Raw genomic sequence first — 20,317 nt, 5'->3', positions numbered from 1 at the left:
GAATTGAATTGAATTGACAATAAACATCTTGAATCCACCTCTCAGCCTTGCTTGCTTTCCAGACCAAAACACTGGTCCCACGTTTTTAAAACCACCAGCAGAGTGACTCCTCCTCCCCGTCACAGACGATCTCCGTGCTCTTCGGTCACAGTGAATCCCACAATAGAGAGCGGAGCTGGTGGCTGCTTCAATCAAAGAGAGAGAGAGAGGGAAGAGAAGGGAGGAAGGGAGGCTCTGCTGCTGCGGAGGAGACATGTTCATGTTAAGATGGCAGAGCTACAAATGTTGTTAGAGGAAGAGATTCCAGCCGGTAAAAGAGCGCTTGTGGAGAGTTACCAGAACCTTACCAGAGTAGCAGACTACTGCGAGAACAACTATGTCCAGGTGAGAGAGTTAACTATCTTAACCGTTATATCTTTGTCTGCTCTAAAGCTCTTGGATGGACTCGGCAGTTGGGACAGGAAATGTGGATAAAGAAGCTTCAATGATCCGCCCAAAAGCTCGGAGCTTTAACACATGCTTTTATATACTGTTACATACTAGATATCTAGTATTTGTTCTCACTATTAATCACATTTATTCGTTTACACAGAGGGTGTGTCTACTTTTTCTTTTTTTTGTGTTATTATTACACGACTGGGTCGGTTCATAAAGAGAGAGGGCTTCACTTGCTCACAGGGAGGCCTGTGTTTTACAGTTTTAGCTGCTAAAAAGGATTTTATTTCAATAAAAAAACAACTACTAACCAACTAGAAAGTTATTCCAGTTTGTTTTGCTTTAATTGAAGCTGACACAACCTAAAATGTATACACTAAATGCCACACTACTAAACACTACACATGTGAATATTAGAGTATAACATAGCAGTCCATTACATTTCCGTGAGGTCATTAAACGCACCATTTAATACCACAAAAAGTCATTTATTTATTTATTATATATTTATATATCTTTTTGGAGTACAAACCAGAGGTTGAGGAAATACTAATAGATAATATATATATTGTAATTAAGTAAAAGTTAAGTTTATAATAATATTATAATATAATAATAATAATATGTAATAATTATTTGTATTATTATAAAATTATAATAATAATTTGCAGCTGAAAAATTTGGAGCTCATTTGAACTATTTTAGTTTATATACTTTATCAGCTGTGTAGCTTGTAAAGTTTCACCATAATTCATAATATTACATCCTAATTTATTTGTTCATTATATATTTTTTATTATTGATCAAACCACACAAAGTAGCAAAGGTTATCAAATATTTTCAATTTCAATTTAAAAAAGACACCAACTAGAAAGTTATTCCAGTTTGTTCGCTTTAATTGAAGCTGACGCAACCTAAAATGTATACACCTAAATGCCACACTACATGTGAATATTAGAGTATAACATAGCAGTCCATTACATTTCCGTGAGGTCATTAAACGCACCATTTAATACCACAAAAAGTCCCCATTGGGATACTACAGGGATATAACAGTGGAGGGGAGGTATAGTGTCCACATTATGGGCTTGTAAGCACTCAGTGCAAATGCTATAATGTCAGTGCATAGCTTTTATTGGTTTTAACCATTAAACAACTTATAATGCCACATTAAAGCATAATATATGCATGGAAATCTGTGGAAGGTAGCTTGTTTAGGCCAGACTCAATGGAGAAAAGAGGCAATTTAAGATAATTCTGCAAGGAGGAATGTAAAGCTATTGTTAGTTGGTCAATAAAAGGTTGGAGGTATTGATTTTTCTCAACTTATTCATGGTAACAGCTTGCTGTAATCTATGCTGGGGCTTCACATCTGTCCTCTAGTTCTTCTTATAAAAGCTCCTGTAGTTCACTTCACTCTGGTGTCATGATGACCACAGATGTCTTTTTAATTTTAGCACACATATATATCTGTGGTAAAAGCCACTTCTAAAAAAGCCAGAGTACAAACTGAGTGACAAACAAACAGCGGTTGGTGAGAAAAACATTTTTGAGCAGGAAGACAGCAGCCCACCATATCAGCTACAGGGAGGGTGTGTCCACTCCAGCTGTACTCCCCAAGGACTCCCTGTAATTTGTTTTTTCTTCAGAGTCCTCCTCGGGTGATTTGGCATTGTGAGTCAAACTTTGTGCCAGTTATAACCCACGCAAACAATACAGGACAAGAAGGTTGTCATCTTTGTCCCACATGAGCACTAAAAATGAAGTTCATGAAGCTTTTGTTTTTCCCGCTACTTTTAGAAGCAAGGTGTGTCTTTTTGTGCACTTATTTATCATGATAGTTCAGATACAGTTGAATAAATGAATGTGGGAATCTCCTTGTTATGGTTCTTGTTTACCACAGCGAGCTGTAACACGAGATAGAGGCGTTACAAACTGATTTCCCACGATGACACAGTATTGAGATCTCTATATAAAAGCAAAAACAATGGTCTTTAGTTTGCTTTTGAGTAAATCTTTTGCAGCATGACAGTATTTTGGAGGTTTTGAAGGCCGGTACTGATGCAGATGCTGATATAATTTAGTCCAGACCACAGTTGCCAATGGCCCATATTTGTTGCTGATATTTAGTGAGTAGACTGTCACCGTTTATGGGCTGGTTATTGAATACTGACAGACATGTATCCATGGCAGAGATTACCTAAAACTACTGAAAGTTGGTGTTGAATGGTCAGATTTGTGGTTCTTTTCATTCTTGAAGATGTGAAGAAGTTATGAAGTTGTTATTTTTTGATAAAATGTTGTCTTTTGGTAAAAAAAAATGTTTTGGTATAGCTACAAAACTTGGGTACTGCATTGGCACTAGTTTTTTAATTTAAAATAATTAGGGCTGTCCCCTCTTAGTCCATTATTAATCAGTCGTTTTGGTCTTGGTCGACTAAGATTTCTTTGGTCAATTAGTCGTTTTTTTTATGCTTTTTTCATGATGGATGACTTATTTCCCAGAAACTTATGAGCACATCTCTGGTAAAGACAAGATTTAAAGTGGTGCTTTTGTGTGATTCTTTGTGGAGAAACTCAGTTTTACAGATCTGTTGAATCAACTAATCGATTAGTCGACTAAATCGTATGAGCGTTAGTTGACTAAGAATTTCTTTGGTCGAGGACAGCCCTAGTATCGAGATCTCTATATCTCTATATATTGTTTACTTTTGAGTGAATATTTTGCATGACGGTCTTTTAGTCCGAACCACCGTTGCCAATAGCACATATTTGTTGCTGGTACTGTCTTAAATTTCCTACTGAAATGACGAGACTGTCACTGTTTTGTAGGGCTGGATATCGAATACTGGATAGATAGATAATTGCTCATATTTACCCCTATTTTGTCTAAAACGACTTATAAAAAGTGCATTTAAACTCGATAGAATTGCTACATAGATGTCACCAAAAATAGAAATAAATAAAGAACTAAAATATATATTTAGATTACTGGAGTAGTTTTTCTTTTTCCTAAGAAATGATAGTATGAAAAGGTGGGTTTAGTATCTTTAAATCTGACCACTTTTGTATTAACTGACAGAATATTAGTGTGTTTTCTCTTGGTAAACAGAAGAGGCTCCAAAAATAGTATTTAGATCATCATGGGAATAAAAGTCTCCACGGAGCCCCAAACTAATGAGATGTAAAATGTGCAAAGGAAGTGCACAGAAACATACTTCTCCAAAATGTCATTTCCATGTAGCTGTGGATAAAGAGTACAGTGGGGATATTTGTTCTAACTTTAACCATGAAAAGTTGTGTTTCCTGAGTCGAACCGATTTGTGTTTTCTGTCCTTGTGTTGAAAGCGCTGACGTAAAAATGAGGATTTTAAGCCTTTCGGCACACGTTGCGAGCTCTGTGTGAAGCGAGTGTCAGACTAACAGTGCACTTTTCATAATCCCTCTCTGTCTGCTGTAGATACTCTCTCTCTCTCTCTCTCTCTCTGCCTCTGATAGCAACACACAAACACTGTGTGTAAACCGTGCACATATCAACATGCCTCAGCTTGAATCGGCTCGTCCTCCTTCACATTTCCATCCCCTCTTCTTCTTTTTCTTCTTCTTCTCTCTGTTCTGGTCATGGAAGCTGTGGTGGTGTTGTGACTGTTTGATGTTGACCTGCAGTTCATCAGACTGAAGCAGTCGGTGAAATCTCTGTTTAAAGGACAGATCACCGCCTCACTTTCTAACTTGATATAGTGAGTTTTGTTTGTCCAAGCAGGGAGTGTTTGATGGTATTTGTGTGGTATATGACACACTGACAGGTCAGAGTTATGTTTCCTGTTTGCCCTGCTGACTTACTTGGAAATGCATTCTCTCTCTGTGTCAGGAAGTGGCTTAATAATAGAGCCAAAAAACACCCTTTTAAATTCAGACACATGCATTAGATCTGATAAATCTGTTTTTAATTTTTTTATTTTAGTATGTTCCTGTTTATTCTAGCTATATAGAGTAGAAAAAAACAATCTATTTTTGGAATTTATTGGAAGTAACATCAGGTGTAAAGAAACATACAAATAGAGCACAAATGTAAATGATTTTCCCTCCATATTGTTTGGTAATTTTAAGGAGGATAAATCCCAAACTACAGATCAAATAGGCTGATAAACTTTACATCAAATACTCCCCCTTGAGATTTGGCTCACTTGTTTTCTTTTTTAATTGATGCCAGTCAGTTTGTTTAACCTCTGTGACAAGGACGCGTACACTGTATGCAAAGTGGGCCACCTGGCAGTGTTGGCAGGACACACTGAGAGGGCTGTTGACTGGCTTTGTTAAACACTGTAATACTGTAATACTACAGGTTCTATCGGTTGTGCTCGGGCTGTATTTGATATTTGTAGAGCTGAAACAATTCGTTGATCAATCTGCAACTAATTTTAATATATCTTAGTTTTATATTTCAGTGGTTCCAGCTTCAGTATGGGGATTTTGCAGCCATTCTTTGTAGGGATGCACCAATACCACTTTTTTTCAGACCGAGTACAAGTACAAGTACTAACATTTGGGTACTCTCCGATACCGAGTACTGATACAAGTACTTCTCTGTGCCAAAAGACCCTCGTTAACAGCCAGCTGGAGGGTGTGAGTGACACACGACAGGCTGGGGAGTCCCGCATACGAGGCGATGCGCCGCGACCGGCTCTAGGTCAGCTTGGAAAGGCTCGGGGCGAAGGTGGCTTGCGGCCGCAGCTTTACAGCGCTCGCCAGCCCAGCGGGGTCGGGCGCACCACCGTAAAGTGGTATCGGTGCCGTTTTACGAGTACGAGTACATGAGCACATGAGCACAGTATCGGACCCGAGATTTTGCATTTCATTGACAAAACAATGAATTGATTAAATAATCTGTGGATTAATTGATTATTGCAGCACTAGATATTCCTCTCACATAAAAGCATCCTCCTTTTAAAAAAAACCCTCTTGTGTCAGCACATATAGGGTTTAGAGAATGGAACAGTTTACCATCATGTTGGTATTAATATTTCTTTGAAATTGATTGCACTGTCTTTACCAGGAATTCTGGGGGGGAAGTTTAAATATACAGTAACAAACAAAGAAAAGGGAAATGGAAGTATGGCCAACCAGGAGGTTATAGGCCAGATCAGATGCAGTGTTGCAAGCCGAGGAGGACATGTGACTCTGCCTGCTGAGCCAGCACGATGCCCACTTTTAGTTCTGCTCCCAAATTAGCAGTTTTGAAATGTGTGCTGGTATGTGGTAATCAATGCAGGTAGCAGCCTGCGTCAGATATGTCCTGGTCATATAACCTTACCTGTCCTGTGCTGTTTTCCCAGGTGAATTAATGAGAGTTTCTCTCCTGGAAGAGAGCAGGTGGCATTTTTTTTAACACAGTTCTGTCTCTCTGGGTTACTGAGTCCTGGTTTCCTGTCCTTCTTTCCCTCTCTCTCTCTATCTGTCTGTGTGGAGTGGCCTGGTTTTTCTCCCAGCATGGCGAGGCCTAGCGGCTCTCAGCCTACCAGCCGGGCCCATTCATCCTCTCTGACCACCTGTCACTCCTTCCCCCCTCAGCTGACTGAGGCTGGTTTGGTCCAGACTGTTGGACTTATCTGTTACAGTCTCGTTAGAGTGTAGGAGCCATTGTTTCAGACTAAAATTGTCTGCCTGTAGTTGGATTCGTGCAGAAGACGTGTCATCTTTTTATGCATCATTCACACTGTTCCTCTTTATGTAGAGATGTGAATAATCCACCCAAACAAACACCCTCTGTGTCAGGAGAGCGACCCAGCAAACAGGAAGAAGAACTCCTAGGAAACACTCTGAAAAATAGATTGTTAATTTTATTTATTCAGGTATAGATCAGTGACTTTTAACTGGTCACTGAAGAAGAAAGGTTAATGAGTTTCCCTTTGGGTCCCCTCCCTGACACACCGAAGGAGTTTTTAATTGTGCGCTCGCTGGCACTTCTTCAAGGTCAGGTAGACCTTATGGCCTTTCAGTCAGCCTCCATCTGCCCCGCAGGAATTATGAATTCACGTAGCGTACTGCTCAGAGTTTGCTCAAGGAAGGGTTGAACTTGTTAAGTCTGCAGGCTTTCCTGATTCTCATCACGTTCCAGTGTCACTTTCACTACCTCGTCTGTCTCCACAGGTGGACTGTGTTGGCGATAAGTTTCTCACAGTTTCATATTTAAGTTTGGATGTTCTGTCATTTTTATTAAGATCAGTATTTAAATTAGCAGCTTTTTCTTGGATTGATTTTATAAATTGAACTCCCCTTTTAGCTCAGTTTCTTGTTATCCTCCAGGCTCGCTGCCTCGATCGGTTAGTTTGTTTGTGCTATTGTTTGACTTTGGTGAATCCAAACTAACCAAAGTCGCACAATAACACAAACAAACTAACTAATTGAATTTTTGACAAGGGTCCCTCAAGATATACTTAAGATAAACTTGAACTTGTCAGTGCTCACTGATGGACAAATTAAGTAATTGCTTACCACCATTGGCCCCAATCTATATTGTTCTTGCCAGAGTTTGCATTTCCCAAATCTGTATGACAGAAGTGATGAGTAAAATGTTACCAAGATAAAGGGAATAAGACCCAGGCTGACAAATACTGGAATTCCTCTGTAATGATGTGAACTTTGTCCTTTCATGTGATCAAGTGTCATAAAATTGCAGTAATAGAGAAGTAGCAGCAGTAGAAAGTGACACCGAAGCGATCACTAGATTATCGACTGCAACTGGCAGACTCACCATTGGGTTTGTAACATATCACTGACAACGTTTACCTGCACACTCATATTCCACTATTATTCCAAATAGGACTGCAACTAACGATTATTTTCATTGTCAATTAATCTGTAGATTATTTTCTCGATTAATCGATTAGTTGTTTGTTCTATAAAATGGTGAAAAATGTCGATCAGAAGTTTCCCAAAGCTCAAGACGACGTCCTCAAATGCCCAAAGATATTCAGTTTACGTACACGTAGGACGCACGTCATGGTGGCGTTTTATACGTTAATCGGAGTATGCACAGCTGCATGTAAACAGGAATATTAATGGAATATTTTGTGCATGTAAACATGGTCATTGTGTCCGTATGGCAGAAGGAACTAAATGACCAGGAAATATTGGGCTGGTTTTCCGCTACTTTTGATTAAGTTGGGCGGGGAAAAATACTCTTGGGCTGATGGATGAAATTTGGGGCTGCTTTTATCAACATTTGGCAGGGTTTTGGAAATATTGTGAAAACACTGGGCTGTTTTTTTTTTATTGAAATTGGCGGATTTTAAGTTGCGATTGGGCTGGAAACTGGCAATCTGATCTGGCAACACTGGGCGCAATATTTGTTAGAGACAAAATGTGTGTCAAAACACCATTTTAAATTGAATATTGTGGTGCTGCAGAGATGTCCTGGCCTTCACATCATATTCTACAGACTAAATAAAACATTGTTTGGTTCAGATCCCCGCAAGAATCACACTTTATTATGTTTTTCAATGAGAATGATGTAAAAATGATCATTCCCTCTAATATCGCAGTTGCAATATCAGTCAAAATAATCACAATTACAGCCCTATTCACAATCAGCTGCTGGATGTCAGACAGCCGCATCAATACAACAACCCACGGAGCGCTGCGTGTAGCCCTCAGCTGTCTCACTTATCTCACCCTGTCCAGTCTGCAGCGATCAGCGGTCGATACTAAAAGCCATGTGATCTCTACGACCTTCCAGTTGGATTTACCACTCGTTCTGCTCCACACTACACTAGATACCTTAGAGGAGAGACGTTCACCTCCTATTTCTATTCCAACCTGTCCAGTTCACAGATTAGAAGAGACAAATTGGTTGCTCTGTTACGGTATGTTTGTTTTTATTCCTCCATGTAGCAGAGCTCTCCAGCAACACTTGAAAGTTCGGAGATGTATGACATGTTGCAGGATTCCAAACATTCCTGAGAGTTTCTCTTTTTTCTTTTTTTTTTGCTCCGAGAGCATTTCCCCCTCCGGACAAGTGGGAGCACATAAACGCAAATGTGCTTGTCAGCTGTACAAATCCAGGAGCAGATTGCACAGTAATAACGCTGTAGTGTAGTCACACATGTTTGAACTCCTTTAATTTAATCCCTGTTGAGTTTTTGTCAAACTTTGGAGGGATGATTCAGTGAGTTTTTATTTAGATATTATGTCTCACTTCCTCAGATCCTCTGAGTCATGTCCAGGAGTCAGGAGGAATACTCATTTTGTCCATTTCCTATTTATGCTCCGGCTTCTGGGTGGAGAGGCAGCTCCACCTCCTCTGACCCCTGACCAGCTTCTATCCTCAGGGAGGAAGTCTGGAGCTTTCCTTCCTACCGTCTCCATACAGCCCTGACAGTGAAGCAATGCACCACCCTGTTTTAAAAAAAAAAAAAAAAGCACGATTGCACTTCAGTGGCGGTTGTTGGCCGTTATCTCGCCAGACTGGATGGGTGACGAAGTGACTTGGAAGCATTTATCCAGTTCAGCGCTTCAAAAACTTCCCATGAGACAAATCCATTCTTGTGGCTGCCACTCCCTTCTTGCTCCCGGGCCACATACATGCTTCCATACAGCATTTGTAATCAAACATTGCTACGCTGGTTCTGTATTCTCGCTGTATTCGAGTGGCTGTTTGATTATCTAGCTTGCCTCAGCTCCCAGCTACAATTTCACTTTGTGTGTACACGGACCGTGCATTCCTCTGTACTCCCTCTTTAAACCCGGCCGAGGTGCTGACAGACTGTCTACTACTGCCTGGATACTCTGCAGTGTCTTTCAGTCATTACTCAGCTCAGAAATATGAGATAAAGTGCCCCAGGAGCACTAAAGCTCTCTGGGAGCTCACCTCATTCTCTGCATCTCCTGCTGTGGTGTACTACACTCAGCTCTCCGGTGCTGTTATTTACCTTTTGTACTGAGCAAGCACACATTTTGTCCCTCTCCTGGCGAACGTCTCAAGCACCGTTTGTTCTCTTTGTGTGAATCTTTCGGTATCTCACGATATGATTGTGATTCTTGGGGTCACGATTTGATTCAAAATTGATTCCTGATTCAGTACATAGGGGTACAAATTTCAGGATCTACTCCAGTCCGCTGTGCGCTATTAAAGGCGGGAGGGGTGGTGGGAAAAATCGATACAGCATAGCATCGCAATATTTTGCGTAGCAATATTGTATATCTGTCTTTTATTATATAAACTATTAAGAAAGGCCACTATTCTGTCTTTCAGAGGTTGTAGCGGGCTCAGTCTTAGAGTGTAGAGTGAAGATACTGGTATCATATTAAACTATAAAACCTAAGGAATCCATCCGTACCAACCATGTCATGTTAGCTTTTGGGGAAAAATGCTAAATAACGCTCAAAAGTTACACACAATTTTGGTGAGGTGAATCAAAGGGGTCCCTTGACCTCTGACTTCAAGATATGTGAATGGAAATTCAGAGTGAAAACAATTCTCAGTGACCTCAAAAAATTTCAAGTTTTACTACAAAAAACTAAATTGCTGCCTGTTACATAAATACAATTGGTTGGCTTATGTCAACTGCCTTTTTATTTCTCAGAAACTTTCCAATTCATTGATTCAAATCACACAATCATGCGTGACACAACTTTGATTTGGTGTGTAGGATATCTGCCCAGCAGTAGCAATATCTAGCTTCTTTTTGTAGAAAAAAAAAATTTTTATAAATAGATTTTTGCAAGCTGTGAATCGATTCAGAATCTTAGAAGATACGAATCTCTCTTTTCCTCCACTCCTAATCTACCAGTCCATCTCTTTGAGGATGGATGTCAGAGTTAAGATTCTCGGGTAACTGAACAACAAATGTGGTTAGTTTTGTGAACGGCCGACTTCTGATGCGTGAACAAGTGAAGGGACGATGGGGGCTTTAACTAGAGCAGACGGCACTAAGATGCCGCCAGTGGCGATGCAATCAAGTGTCTCATCTGTCCTCCCAACGCCCACCGCTGACCTCACATCACAGCTCTGGCAGCTAATGCAGTTTGGAGCAATTTGTCCAGAAATACAGAAGAAGCTGATTTTACCACTGAACGTTTTTGGCATGTTGACTCGGTTTATTTCATCCTCTGTTTAAGAAAATTAAAAAAAAAAAGATTGTGTGGACTGAGCTCTGGATTTGAAGAATAATTACAGTTGCATGATTAACACCAGGATTTAACATCATGTCAACCATGAAAGTCTCAGTCAGCCTTTTCAATTCATGGTATCCGCTTTCTTGACCATTTAATCTGATTCATTGTGGCTGTAGTCACTGTGTCACTGGGGAAATAAAACACTGAGAAACTGTGGTAGAAGGGGATGACTGTTAATAGTCTTCGGTGCACCAATTTTAGAGCGTAGTTTAACAGCTTCAAATCTGAAACGGATACGAGCTCGTCATCTTGTGCTGTATCATCTGGTGAAAGACAAAATGTTTGTTCATTGTGGTCTTGCCATTGCGGAACAGACATTTCTTTCCCCTTCCACTTATCATCAAAATTAAAGAAAGTTTCATCTGTTTCTTGGGGAATAAAGCATTTACCCAGAATGCATGATAAGTATGAAAAAGGATTGGACACATTTTAAAAATGCATCAATTGCAGCCATTGAAACACACGGACTAAACAACATCACATGTGCTTTATGTGGAAGCTACCTTGAATGAATACGTTTGTAAGACATGCAGGATGTAAATGTGTATTTCTTTACACATCATAGTTCAGTGGTTGTGTGCTGAAGCATCAATGGTGCCGTTTGTTTACAGCTGCAAGATGTGGACAAAACCAAGTTAATTGTGCAGTTTCTTAATATTGCAGTCTGCATCGTGAATCACAGCGAATAGCAGCATGTTTTAATGCGGGATGCAAATTAGTTTTTCATGTCACAGTATGGGTTCAGTAGCTGCAGTGTCAATGGTGCTGTTTGTCTATGCTCTGCAGCTGCAAGATATTAAACCAAGTTAAAGGGATACACCAGCAATTTAGTATTACACTAAATTGGGCGGTTTCTAAGAAACAGATTAAAACCGAATGGTTAAAATTGAAGCAGCAGGCGTTAAGATACCCAGAGCCAAGCATCAAAAACCCTGCATGCTACATTTCCCAGAATACATGTTTTCACCATAGACTGTATATAAGAAGTGGACGTAGTCACCGTGTCGTCACCCATTGATTTGTGGACTGCCACATTGAAGCCTCAAGTTCGGCGTTTTGGCCGTCGCCATATTTTTTGAAACCAGAAGTGACACGAGAGGGTGGAGGTTAAAGTTCTAAAGACGAAAACACGGACAACTCTCAGACCGGTCAACGTCGTGGCAGCGACCTGTCAATTACAAGGTAGCCACGCCCTAAAGCATCCCCTGCTTTATGGTCTATTTGACTCTAAATGGGACCATAATTTACTAAATGAACATCATGCTGTATTGAAGAAGACTTGAAACTAGCAATTGAGACCATAAACTCATGTTTACAATGTTTACTGAGGTAATAAATCAAGTGAGAAGTTGGCTCATTTTCTCATAGACTTCTATACAATCTGACTTCTTTTTGCAACCAGAGTCGCTTGCCTCCTGCTTGCTATTAGAAAGAATGCAAGTTTAAGGCACCTAAACATTGGCTTCACTTTTTAGACCTGGAGGTTGCTGCCTGGTTAATAAACACACCACAAATTTCTAACGCAGATTTTCTGTTACAAATTTAAAGTTTCGAGTCAAAACATGAGATACCCCTGATGACATCATCAGGGTTATTTTCTCAGACTTTAGAGAGCTCCATTCAGAGAAATAGAGATATTATACAACTGGGTTCACTGGCTGCACCCTAACCCTAACCCTAAGCCAATAGTAGGTTTTGTCATCTGCTCACGTGGTCGATCACCAAAAGAAGGAATGAAAAAGTGACCTCTAGCGACCGTAGTAAAGTAAAACTGGGGTGGAGTTCAGGGGCGATGGGATGTGACACAAAACACAGTACGTTCACCCAGGAGACTGGGTTTCGCATCTTTTCTGAAACCCAACAACATGTAGTTGCTTTTGTGTTCACAAGTGTTAAGTTTCACTTTCACTTTTTAAACAAAGTTATTTTAAGCCAAAACATGTTTCCCCCTAAACTTAACTAAGTGGTTTTGTTTGTGTTTTCACTTTAACAACATAGTAGGTGTAGTAGGCCCCTACTGACCCACATCTATGATGCTTATAGCGAGCGATAATGCACATTTAAAGGCCTGATAACAGTCGGATCTGGTGCAGCGTAACAGATATTTTTGTGCAGAGTCTCTACAATTTTATTTTCTGGGATTTCAGATGGAGTCAGCGTTAGGAATAATATTATAATGCTGAGAAATTCAACATAAACGTCATCTCTGACTTGCAGCTTGATATGTGGCCCAGCAGTCCTGCACAGGCAAGCATATGTTGAAATGTCCCTACACAGCAAAAACTGCATTGGCTTGCTATTTAGAAATGGCCGTCATGGATATAAGGCCGTTTTATTTGTTTGTTTTCATTTCATATATTTATATATTTCCTGCAGCTGTTACTCGATCTACCATACTGCATATTGCAGTGTCAGTAGTAGGTGTCTGTGCGTGCACATGAATGAATGTGCTTCCAGCAGATGGCCTTTTGCTCCGAGCCCTCTGGAGGAATCTCTCCTCCCTTCCTGAGGCTGTTAATGCACATCTGCTGCTCTGATTCCCGCTAAAAGAAACGCATCTAAACGCTGTCATGTCCTCACCCGGCGTCCGTCAGAGGCAACCGGCACAGCGACTCTCCAGGTCAGGAGCTTTTAGCCATACGGATTGCTTCTGGATTAGTTACGCGCCGCCACGGGGAATCCATAATGAGACAGCAGTTACATGGTTGTTTTCATTTTGTCCGTCCGTCCTCTCGTCTTCATATGCCCAAATGTTCCCTTCTGTTTTGCCCTCTAACCACTACTACCAGTAATCATCTCCTCCACCACCAACTACCCCCCGCTACGGCAGCCTGTTATCAAAGCCCAGCGTTTCCCCTCCAGGCAGCGCTCTTTGGACTCGACTTTATGAGCGAGCAGCGTTGGGAAGAGCCCGCAGAGATCAAACATGATGGCTCAGTTTGGAGCTTGGCTCTTTGCCTCAGCCTGTTTTTTTGATGTGAGGTGGCTCTCGAGAGCGTGTCATTACCACAGTTTTTCTGGTTTGGCCACTTTTTTGGGTATCGTTTTAACTGTCAGTGTTGTTGTCCTTTTCCAAATAATGTGGTGCAAGACTGGAAAAGTGTAAACTGTAGCATTGTGGGTTGTTAGTTTGTGTTAGCTCAGTCAACATAAACAAACACTTCACTTTGTTTTTTGGCCCACTAACTAACTAGCAGGCTAATTCATTAAACAAGCCACTGGGTGTTTTTGATGTTAATGAGCTTCTACTGAATACATTTACTCAATAATCCACTGAAATGTTTTGAGTATCAAACATACATGACTTTTTGGCTTGAAAGGTGGAGTATTCCTTAAAATGTATTTAGTTTAAGCTCACATTTAAGCACCTAGTAGTTGGTTTAGAAATGAACCTGGCTGGCTGGCTGGCTAGTTAGCTGCCTAGCAAAGCCAAAAAACAAACTCAAGTGCTTGTTTAGGTAGCTAACTAGCCAGCAAACTAATGTATTGAAGAAACCAAATGGTGCATTTGATGCTAATGTGAGCTTTTACTAAATACACTAAATAATTACTCCACCAAAAGTTACGTTTTGAGTATTAAACGGTTACTAACTGTAGTCTTAAAAAGGTGACCCTCTTAAAGTTTGTAGCTACGTTAGCAAAATTATCTGTACTTTAAATTCACAATAGCAGCAGCAGATTCCAGCAATGACTGAAATTACTAATACACTTCCTCTATGTCTGTTAATACGCACAACACGTTCTAAACATTCATAAATATGCAAATCACAGTGATTATCCATCTGATTAGATTGTTGTCGGGTCATTGAATGGGGCTTTATCAGTGGTTATAAGCCTAATAGATGTAGGGCCCTGCTACACCCAATAGTAGGTTTTGTCATCTATTCACGTGGTCGATCACCAAATATATAACATAAATATACAGCTTGTTTTTGTTGCAAGGGCACTTAGCTGTTACCATTTGTAATTTGTGACCAAATAAACATAGTAAAGTGCAACAAAAGTAAAATGTTTAGTGTACTAGCAATGAACAGAAACTTTTTGCCAAAATTGTCAGTAGCAAAATGCTACTTTCTCTTTAAAAAAAGACAGAAATTGATGAATATCAATACATTGTTTAATATGTATGTTAAATGTATGTTAAATTCTACCAAGCTGGTCAAGTTTTCTATTTGTCAGAAATGTAGTCAGCTGTTTGCACTCAGTTCTCAGAGCCTCCGATATGGCTGCTGCAGGACGGGTTACATCATCTCAAATCCCCCCAGAGAGAGCGTGGTATCTGGGGGAATGAGAGCTGGGGTGGGAAAAGGATGCCTCGGCCGCTCTATTGGCCCGAATCCACCACAAACCTGACCTGGATAGAAGATGGATGTGAATGTTATGTGATATTAACAGTAACTAGGTTCCTGTTCCATCTTTTTTTTCATCTCTTTTTTTTTTTCTCTAATCTCTTTTCGTGCACAGGCCCAGGACAAGAGGAAAGCTCTGGAGGAGACCAAAGCCTACACCACCCAGTCCCTGGCCAGCGTGGCCTACCAGATCAATGCCTTAGCCAACAATGTACTGCAGCTGCTGGACATCCAGGCCTCGCAGCTGCGGCGCATGGAGTCCTCCATCAACCACATCTCCCAGGTCAGAATTAAACGCAGATACACACACACAAACCACAGACCATACAGCTGTGAAGAATGGTACCCCACACTTCCCACTTCTCCTCTCACTTTCACACAGACGCTGTTATTTTCAAACACAGTACGAGGCCTTCTGCAGTCTCCATGGTTCCTTTTTATTGGCTGCTATTCGGTATCGGTCTTACACAAGTGCCTGACTGGCTGTGTGTTTGGCTAAATGACTGCTGGCCTGTTTGACTTTCTTTTATGCTCTGGTCGTCTTCAGTGGCACACAAACACTATAAAACAGTTACATTTACCACAATCAATCAGTGTAACTTGCAATTATTGGTCTGCAATACTGATTACTGAGCAGCCTTAACACATATACGGACATACTGTACTTATAGATCTGTCTTGTAGCCAGTAGTAATATCTAATATTTTGTCACATATATCACCAAATAATGTGCATGCATTTTTAAAATATATTTTAATGCTTTTTCTGTTAATTCTGTGGCTTATTTTACATAAAAATTGGACACAAATACCAGATCCACACATTTTAGCAATAAAGTTAAAGTTTTGAAGTTGAATATATCAGGCTAACCGTGGGCAATATGATGATTTTGCTGTACGCTTCATACCCTTGTAGCTAGGACTGCAGGATTGTTTTATGGCAATAATAGATTTTTAATGTAATTGTTTGCTTTCACGTGATGACAAATTTTGATTTGTCAGGTATTCAGTCAACCAAAAACAGACATTCCTGTCTGATTATTGTATTATTGACAAGTTCTCAATTGACTGTCCAGAAAACCAACCCATATGTATGGAGGACGGAACCTGCCAAAATAAATAAATAAATAAATATGCCAGTAAATGTAGCAAAAATATAAAAAATATATGTAGGCTTTAATTAATTGACCAAATGTGACATAAATTGATGAATTGATTTTTGTTTTGATTTGCTTTGCTTTTTCATTTATTTGCCTTTGTATTAATTCCCATATTTACTCTTCTATTTAATTTTTACCATTTATTATATATATTATTATTAACTTTTAAATGTATTTTTGCATTTTAAAATGTATTTATTCATTATTAAATTTCTGTATTTATTTCTGTATTAATTAAATTCATACATAAATTGAATAATGAATAAATACATTTAAACATATTACAAATAAATTAAAAATAAATAAAATTAAAAATGAAAAAGAAGAGTATATAGATAGGGAAATTTATACAAAGATAAATAACTAAGCTAATTAAAACAGACATATCAATTTATTTCACATTTTATCAATTGAGTAATACCTAAATGTATTTTTAATATTATTATTTTTACATTTAATGGCATATATATTTATCTATCAAGTTATTTATTTATTTATTTATTTATTTTTGATTTTGGCAGGTTCCATCCTCCATACATATATCAGATCATTCCTGACTTGAATGTGTATCAAAAACGGTGGCCTTGTAGACACCATTAGAGTTTTTCCTCGCTTAACCTTTTCCTCTCTATAGCATGAGGATTCTGCCATGTGCAGGTAAATCCAGCCGCTCATCCAATGAAGGCATTAAGAGCTCAGACAAATCAAACAAAGAGCTCCAGCCAGGTGGCATCCCGTAGATTAGAAGTGGGTGGCATGCACCAAACCTGGAACACACGTATAACACACATCATGGTTGAATCTAAACTTGTTGGAAACCTTCTTTATGCTGCGATGGAATTGAGGGAGTATAGTTCCTTTTAGTTTTGTCTTTCCCATGTCCGTTCTCTGGTGTTTTTCCTCTGACAGAGCTTTGCTAAGAGCGCCAGAAATTCTTTCAGGATACACTGAAGGTCAGATTTTCAGCCTAATGGAAGTAAAGAGGACTTGTGAGACTTCAGGGCTTGAGAGAGAGAGAGAGAGAGAGAGAGAGAAAAAGAGAGAGAGATCCAGCAAATCAGAGGGAAGGATGAAGGAAATGGAAGATAGATGATGACAAGCACAGAAAGGCAAGAGAGAGAGAGACCAAAAAAGGCGTATTTACACTCAGGTTTTGAGTCAATATCCTGACAAATAGCGTTCAGCCGATACCAAGGTCACTGTCTGCCCCGTCTCCATGACAACCCCCTGGGCAATGTCGGAAAAGCATATGAAAGAGAGTCAGACGTGGTACTTTAGATCAGTAGAAGAAAGCCATAGCTTACATTGTTTGACTTCTGTCTCCATTGCAAGTGCTCATCACCGTCTCTTGTCTTGTGCATGGGAAATTCCATCCTTCCTTCCTGACTGTGCTAAATCTATGCCCACGCTTCTGTACTTTTGTGTGGTGAATATGAACTAGATGGTGTCACGTTAAGTCAGCTGATGGTTAGTGAAGAAATGTTTTCCCCTTTCTTTTGGGGTTTCTTCTTTTTGTTTCAAGAAACTGCAGAAAATCGAAGTTAAACTACAACTAATTATCTTTCTCTAATTTGCATAACTTTTCCCTGACTAATGTGAATGATTTAGCAGCTTTGCCTTGACAACTCGAAAACGCAGAATTTCCTTCTTCGTTTAGTTTGTTTTTCTGTGGTTAAGAAGGTCCTTGTGTGTTTGCCGTAATTAGGGGTATCTCTGTTTTAATAATAAAGAAGCAGAGCTGGGAGCTGTGCGGGACGTGGGTGTGTTTTATTGCTCTCTACTGTCCGGTTCAGAGGTGGATCATTATCGCGTTGGCCTCGCTGCTCATGGATATGAGATTAGCGGCGGCCCTCGAGGCCGGCGTTGCGTTCTGCTGAATCTGTAACGAAGAGGAAAGCCTTCAGCTCCAAGGATATGTGTTGTTTTAACAGTGGAAAGGAAGATTTCTCAGGTGAATACCAATGAAACATGAGCGTGACTCCTGTATCCTCGAGACACCAATAATAAACACACTGCAGAAGCTATACATAATCATACCAGCTTTTTCTACTACTCTCTTCACAGTCTTCCTGTGTTGTTCAGTTTCAGATTTAAACCTGTAGCTATCCATGCCTGAAGCCGGGAGGACGAGGCTCTCTTACATTAACGTGTCAGTCAGTGTGCGGCGAGACGTCGCCTGGCGTCAAGGCCGTTTTCTTCGGTTTGCCCGCAGCTACAAGGGGTTCAGTCTGGTCAGGGTGTGTCTGCTCAGCGCTGGCATCTCCGACTGGAGCTGGCATCCCTCTGAGCTGGAAGCCAAGTGTATTATACTACACTGTACTGTAATACAGAACATCTTGCATTATTCTGCATGTGCTGGGAGGCAACAAGGATATCTATCTTGGGCTGAAAAAGGGACAGTTACAATGCACATTTTGGTCCAGTTGCAAGTCATAAGAGCAGTTTGCATCTTTTAAATATACTTAGCAACTTAACAACTTCAGCCTCTGCAATTTTTTAATCTGCAACCAGTGCTTGATTTCTTCAGCAATTCATCTGTGAAGTTCTTTCTTTGGATCCATAAAATGTTTTCCTAGAGCCCAATATGACCCAAATGTTTGTTTTGAACAAACTAATAGTCCAAACATATTCAAATTACAATCATGTAAAGCAGAGAAAATGAGCAAATCTTTTTATAGTCTAAATATTTTCAAAACCCAATTAAAAAAGTAAATAAAATAGATAATTTTGGGTGGAACAGATGTGTTTTTTCTGCTTTCCTATCCTGTTAATTATTTTGTGACCCCTCAGATTTATTTTATGGGTCCCGACCCCCATGGTTAGAAACCACTGGATTAATCTACTAATTGACTAATAGTTGAAACACTAATCAAGATGCCAATATACTATCAGAATCTTATGTGCTCTAATTAAACTGTGCTAGTGTTTATTAAGTATGCAGTATCTGTACCCGAGCTGCGTATTGATATTCAGTGGACGTCAGGCTGCAGTATGACTTCATAGTGAATTGTGTGCTTGAATCTGTGTGTGCGGTTACAGATGCACAGGTATTTGTGTGTGTTGACAGGTATTTGTTTGTGCGTCACCTCCCCTGCTGTCGTTACCATTCACAAGCCGGGGTCTCTCTGCAGTACTGAGGCGGAAGGGCTGATGGGAAAAAAGAGTCGCCTGCGGGGCTTCCACCTTGTGCTGTGTGTGAAGTGGCTGCTAAGAGGCTGCGAACAGGGAGCGCTTTGTCTGTCCGGCGGAAGAAAATGCCTCACATTGAGAACCTCTCTGTGATACCCAGATAGAAAGGGGTAGAGAGGGAGAATAGTGTGTTGGGGGGGTCATGCACATTCAGCCTGTGTTCATGCTGCAGCTCCTGTGTCCTGATTATAATGTTTTTTTCCCCCTTGACACAGATCTGAAGTTTAACAGAGTAGCTTTTTCCTCAAATCCGATCTGCACCACTTATATTTAGTTTTATAAAGTTGAACCCAGAGGCATGCAGCAGCTACACGTGAGCTGTATTTGAAAATGAGTACACCCTCTGTCGTTCACCTGAGAGAGTCCTAGTTTTGGAGCCGGTGGCAGCTTCGTTGAGGGAGTGCTGGTGTGGAGAATGAGACGTAACGATGGAATAAAAGCAACTTTATTTGGAGAAACTCAGACACATACTTAAACTGAAAGGAGTACAGAATAACAGGGAGAAGAGTAGGTACAACAATAGGAATGCATATCGTTGCTTTGTGCATGTATAACAATACATTCAGCTCACAGTTCAGTACGATAGTGTTTGATACGCACAGCGAGGCTGCTGCAACTAACAATTATAACAAATTGTTTTAGCTCCAAAAGCTATGCCATGATATACAGTTACATTCTTAGTGCATGCATGTCTTCACGAGTAGATAGTAGGGCTGTCAAAGTTAATGTGATAATAACGCGTTAACGCAAATTTGTTTCAACACCACTAATTTCTTTAACGCATTAACACAATCGATTTTTCCGAGGTTGTAGCGGGCTCAGTTTTAAAGCTAGAGTGAAGATACTGATATCATATGACACTAGAAAACCTGTGTCATACTAGCTTGTCGAGAAGGAGGTTAAATAACACTCCAAACCTGAAATTTTGGCGAGGAAAAACTGGCCTGGCCATTTTCAAAGCGGTCCCTTGACCTCTGACCTCAAGATATGTGAATGAAAATGGGTTCTA

General features: G+C 40.1%; 1 protein-coding gene across 9 annotated transcripts in view; it reads left to right on the top strand.

Moving 5' to 3' along the window:
- Positions 1-139: 139 nt before the first annotated feature.
- abi1a (abl-interactor 1a) overlaps positions 140-20,317 on the top strand; it is a 57,765-nt gene continuing 37,587 nt past the window's right edge. For 4 of the 9 annotated variants that reach the window (XM_074621621.1, XM_074621625.1, XM_074621626.1 and 1 more), the window contains exons 1-2: positions 153-384; positions 15,076-15,243. In XM_074621621.1, the coding sequence (XP_074477722.1) occupies positions 268-384; positions 15,076-15,243 (285 nt within the window). In that variant the 5' untranslated portion in view covers positions 153-267. Of the gene's footprint in view, positions 385-15,075; positions 15,244-20,317 lie in introns of all 9 variants that reach the window. The other 5 variants (XM_074621623.1, XM_074621629.1, XM_074621627.1 and 2 more) reach the window with 5 other exon arrangements.

Source organism: Sebastes fasciatus, chromosome 21 (genome assembly GCF_043250625.1).
Source record: "Sebastes fasciatus isolate fSebFas1 chromosome 21, fSebFas1.pri, whole genome shotgun sequence".
NCBI classification, from domain to species: Eukaryota; Metazoa; Chordata; class Actinopteri; order Perciformes; family Sebastidae; genus Sebastes; species Sebastes fasciatus.
Note: the sequence above shows the minus strand (reverse complement) of the source record. Positions and strands in the feature narration are given on the sequence as shown.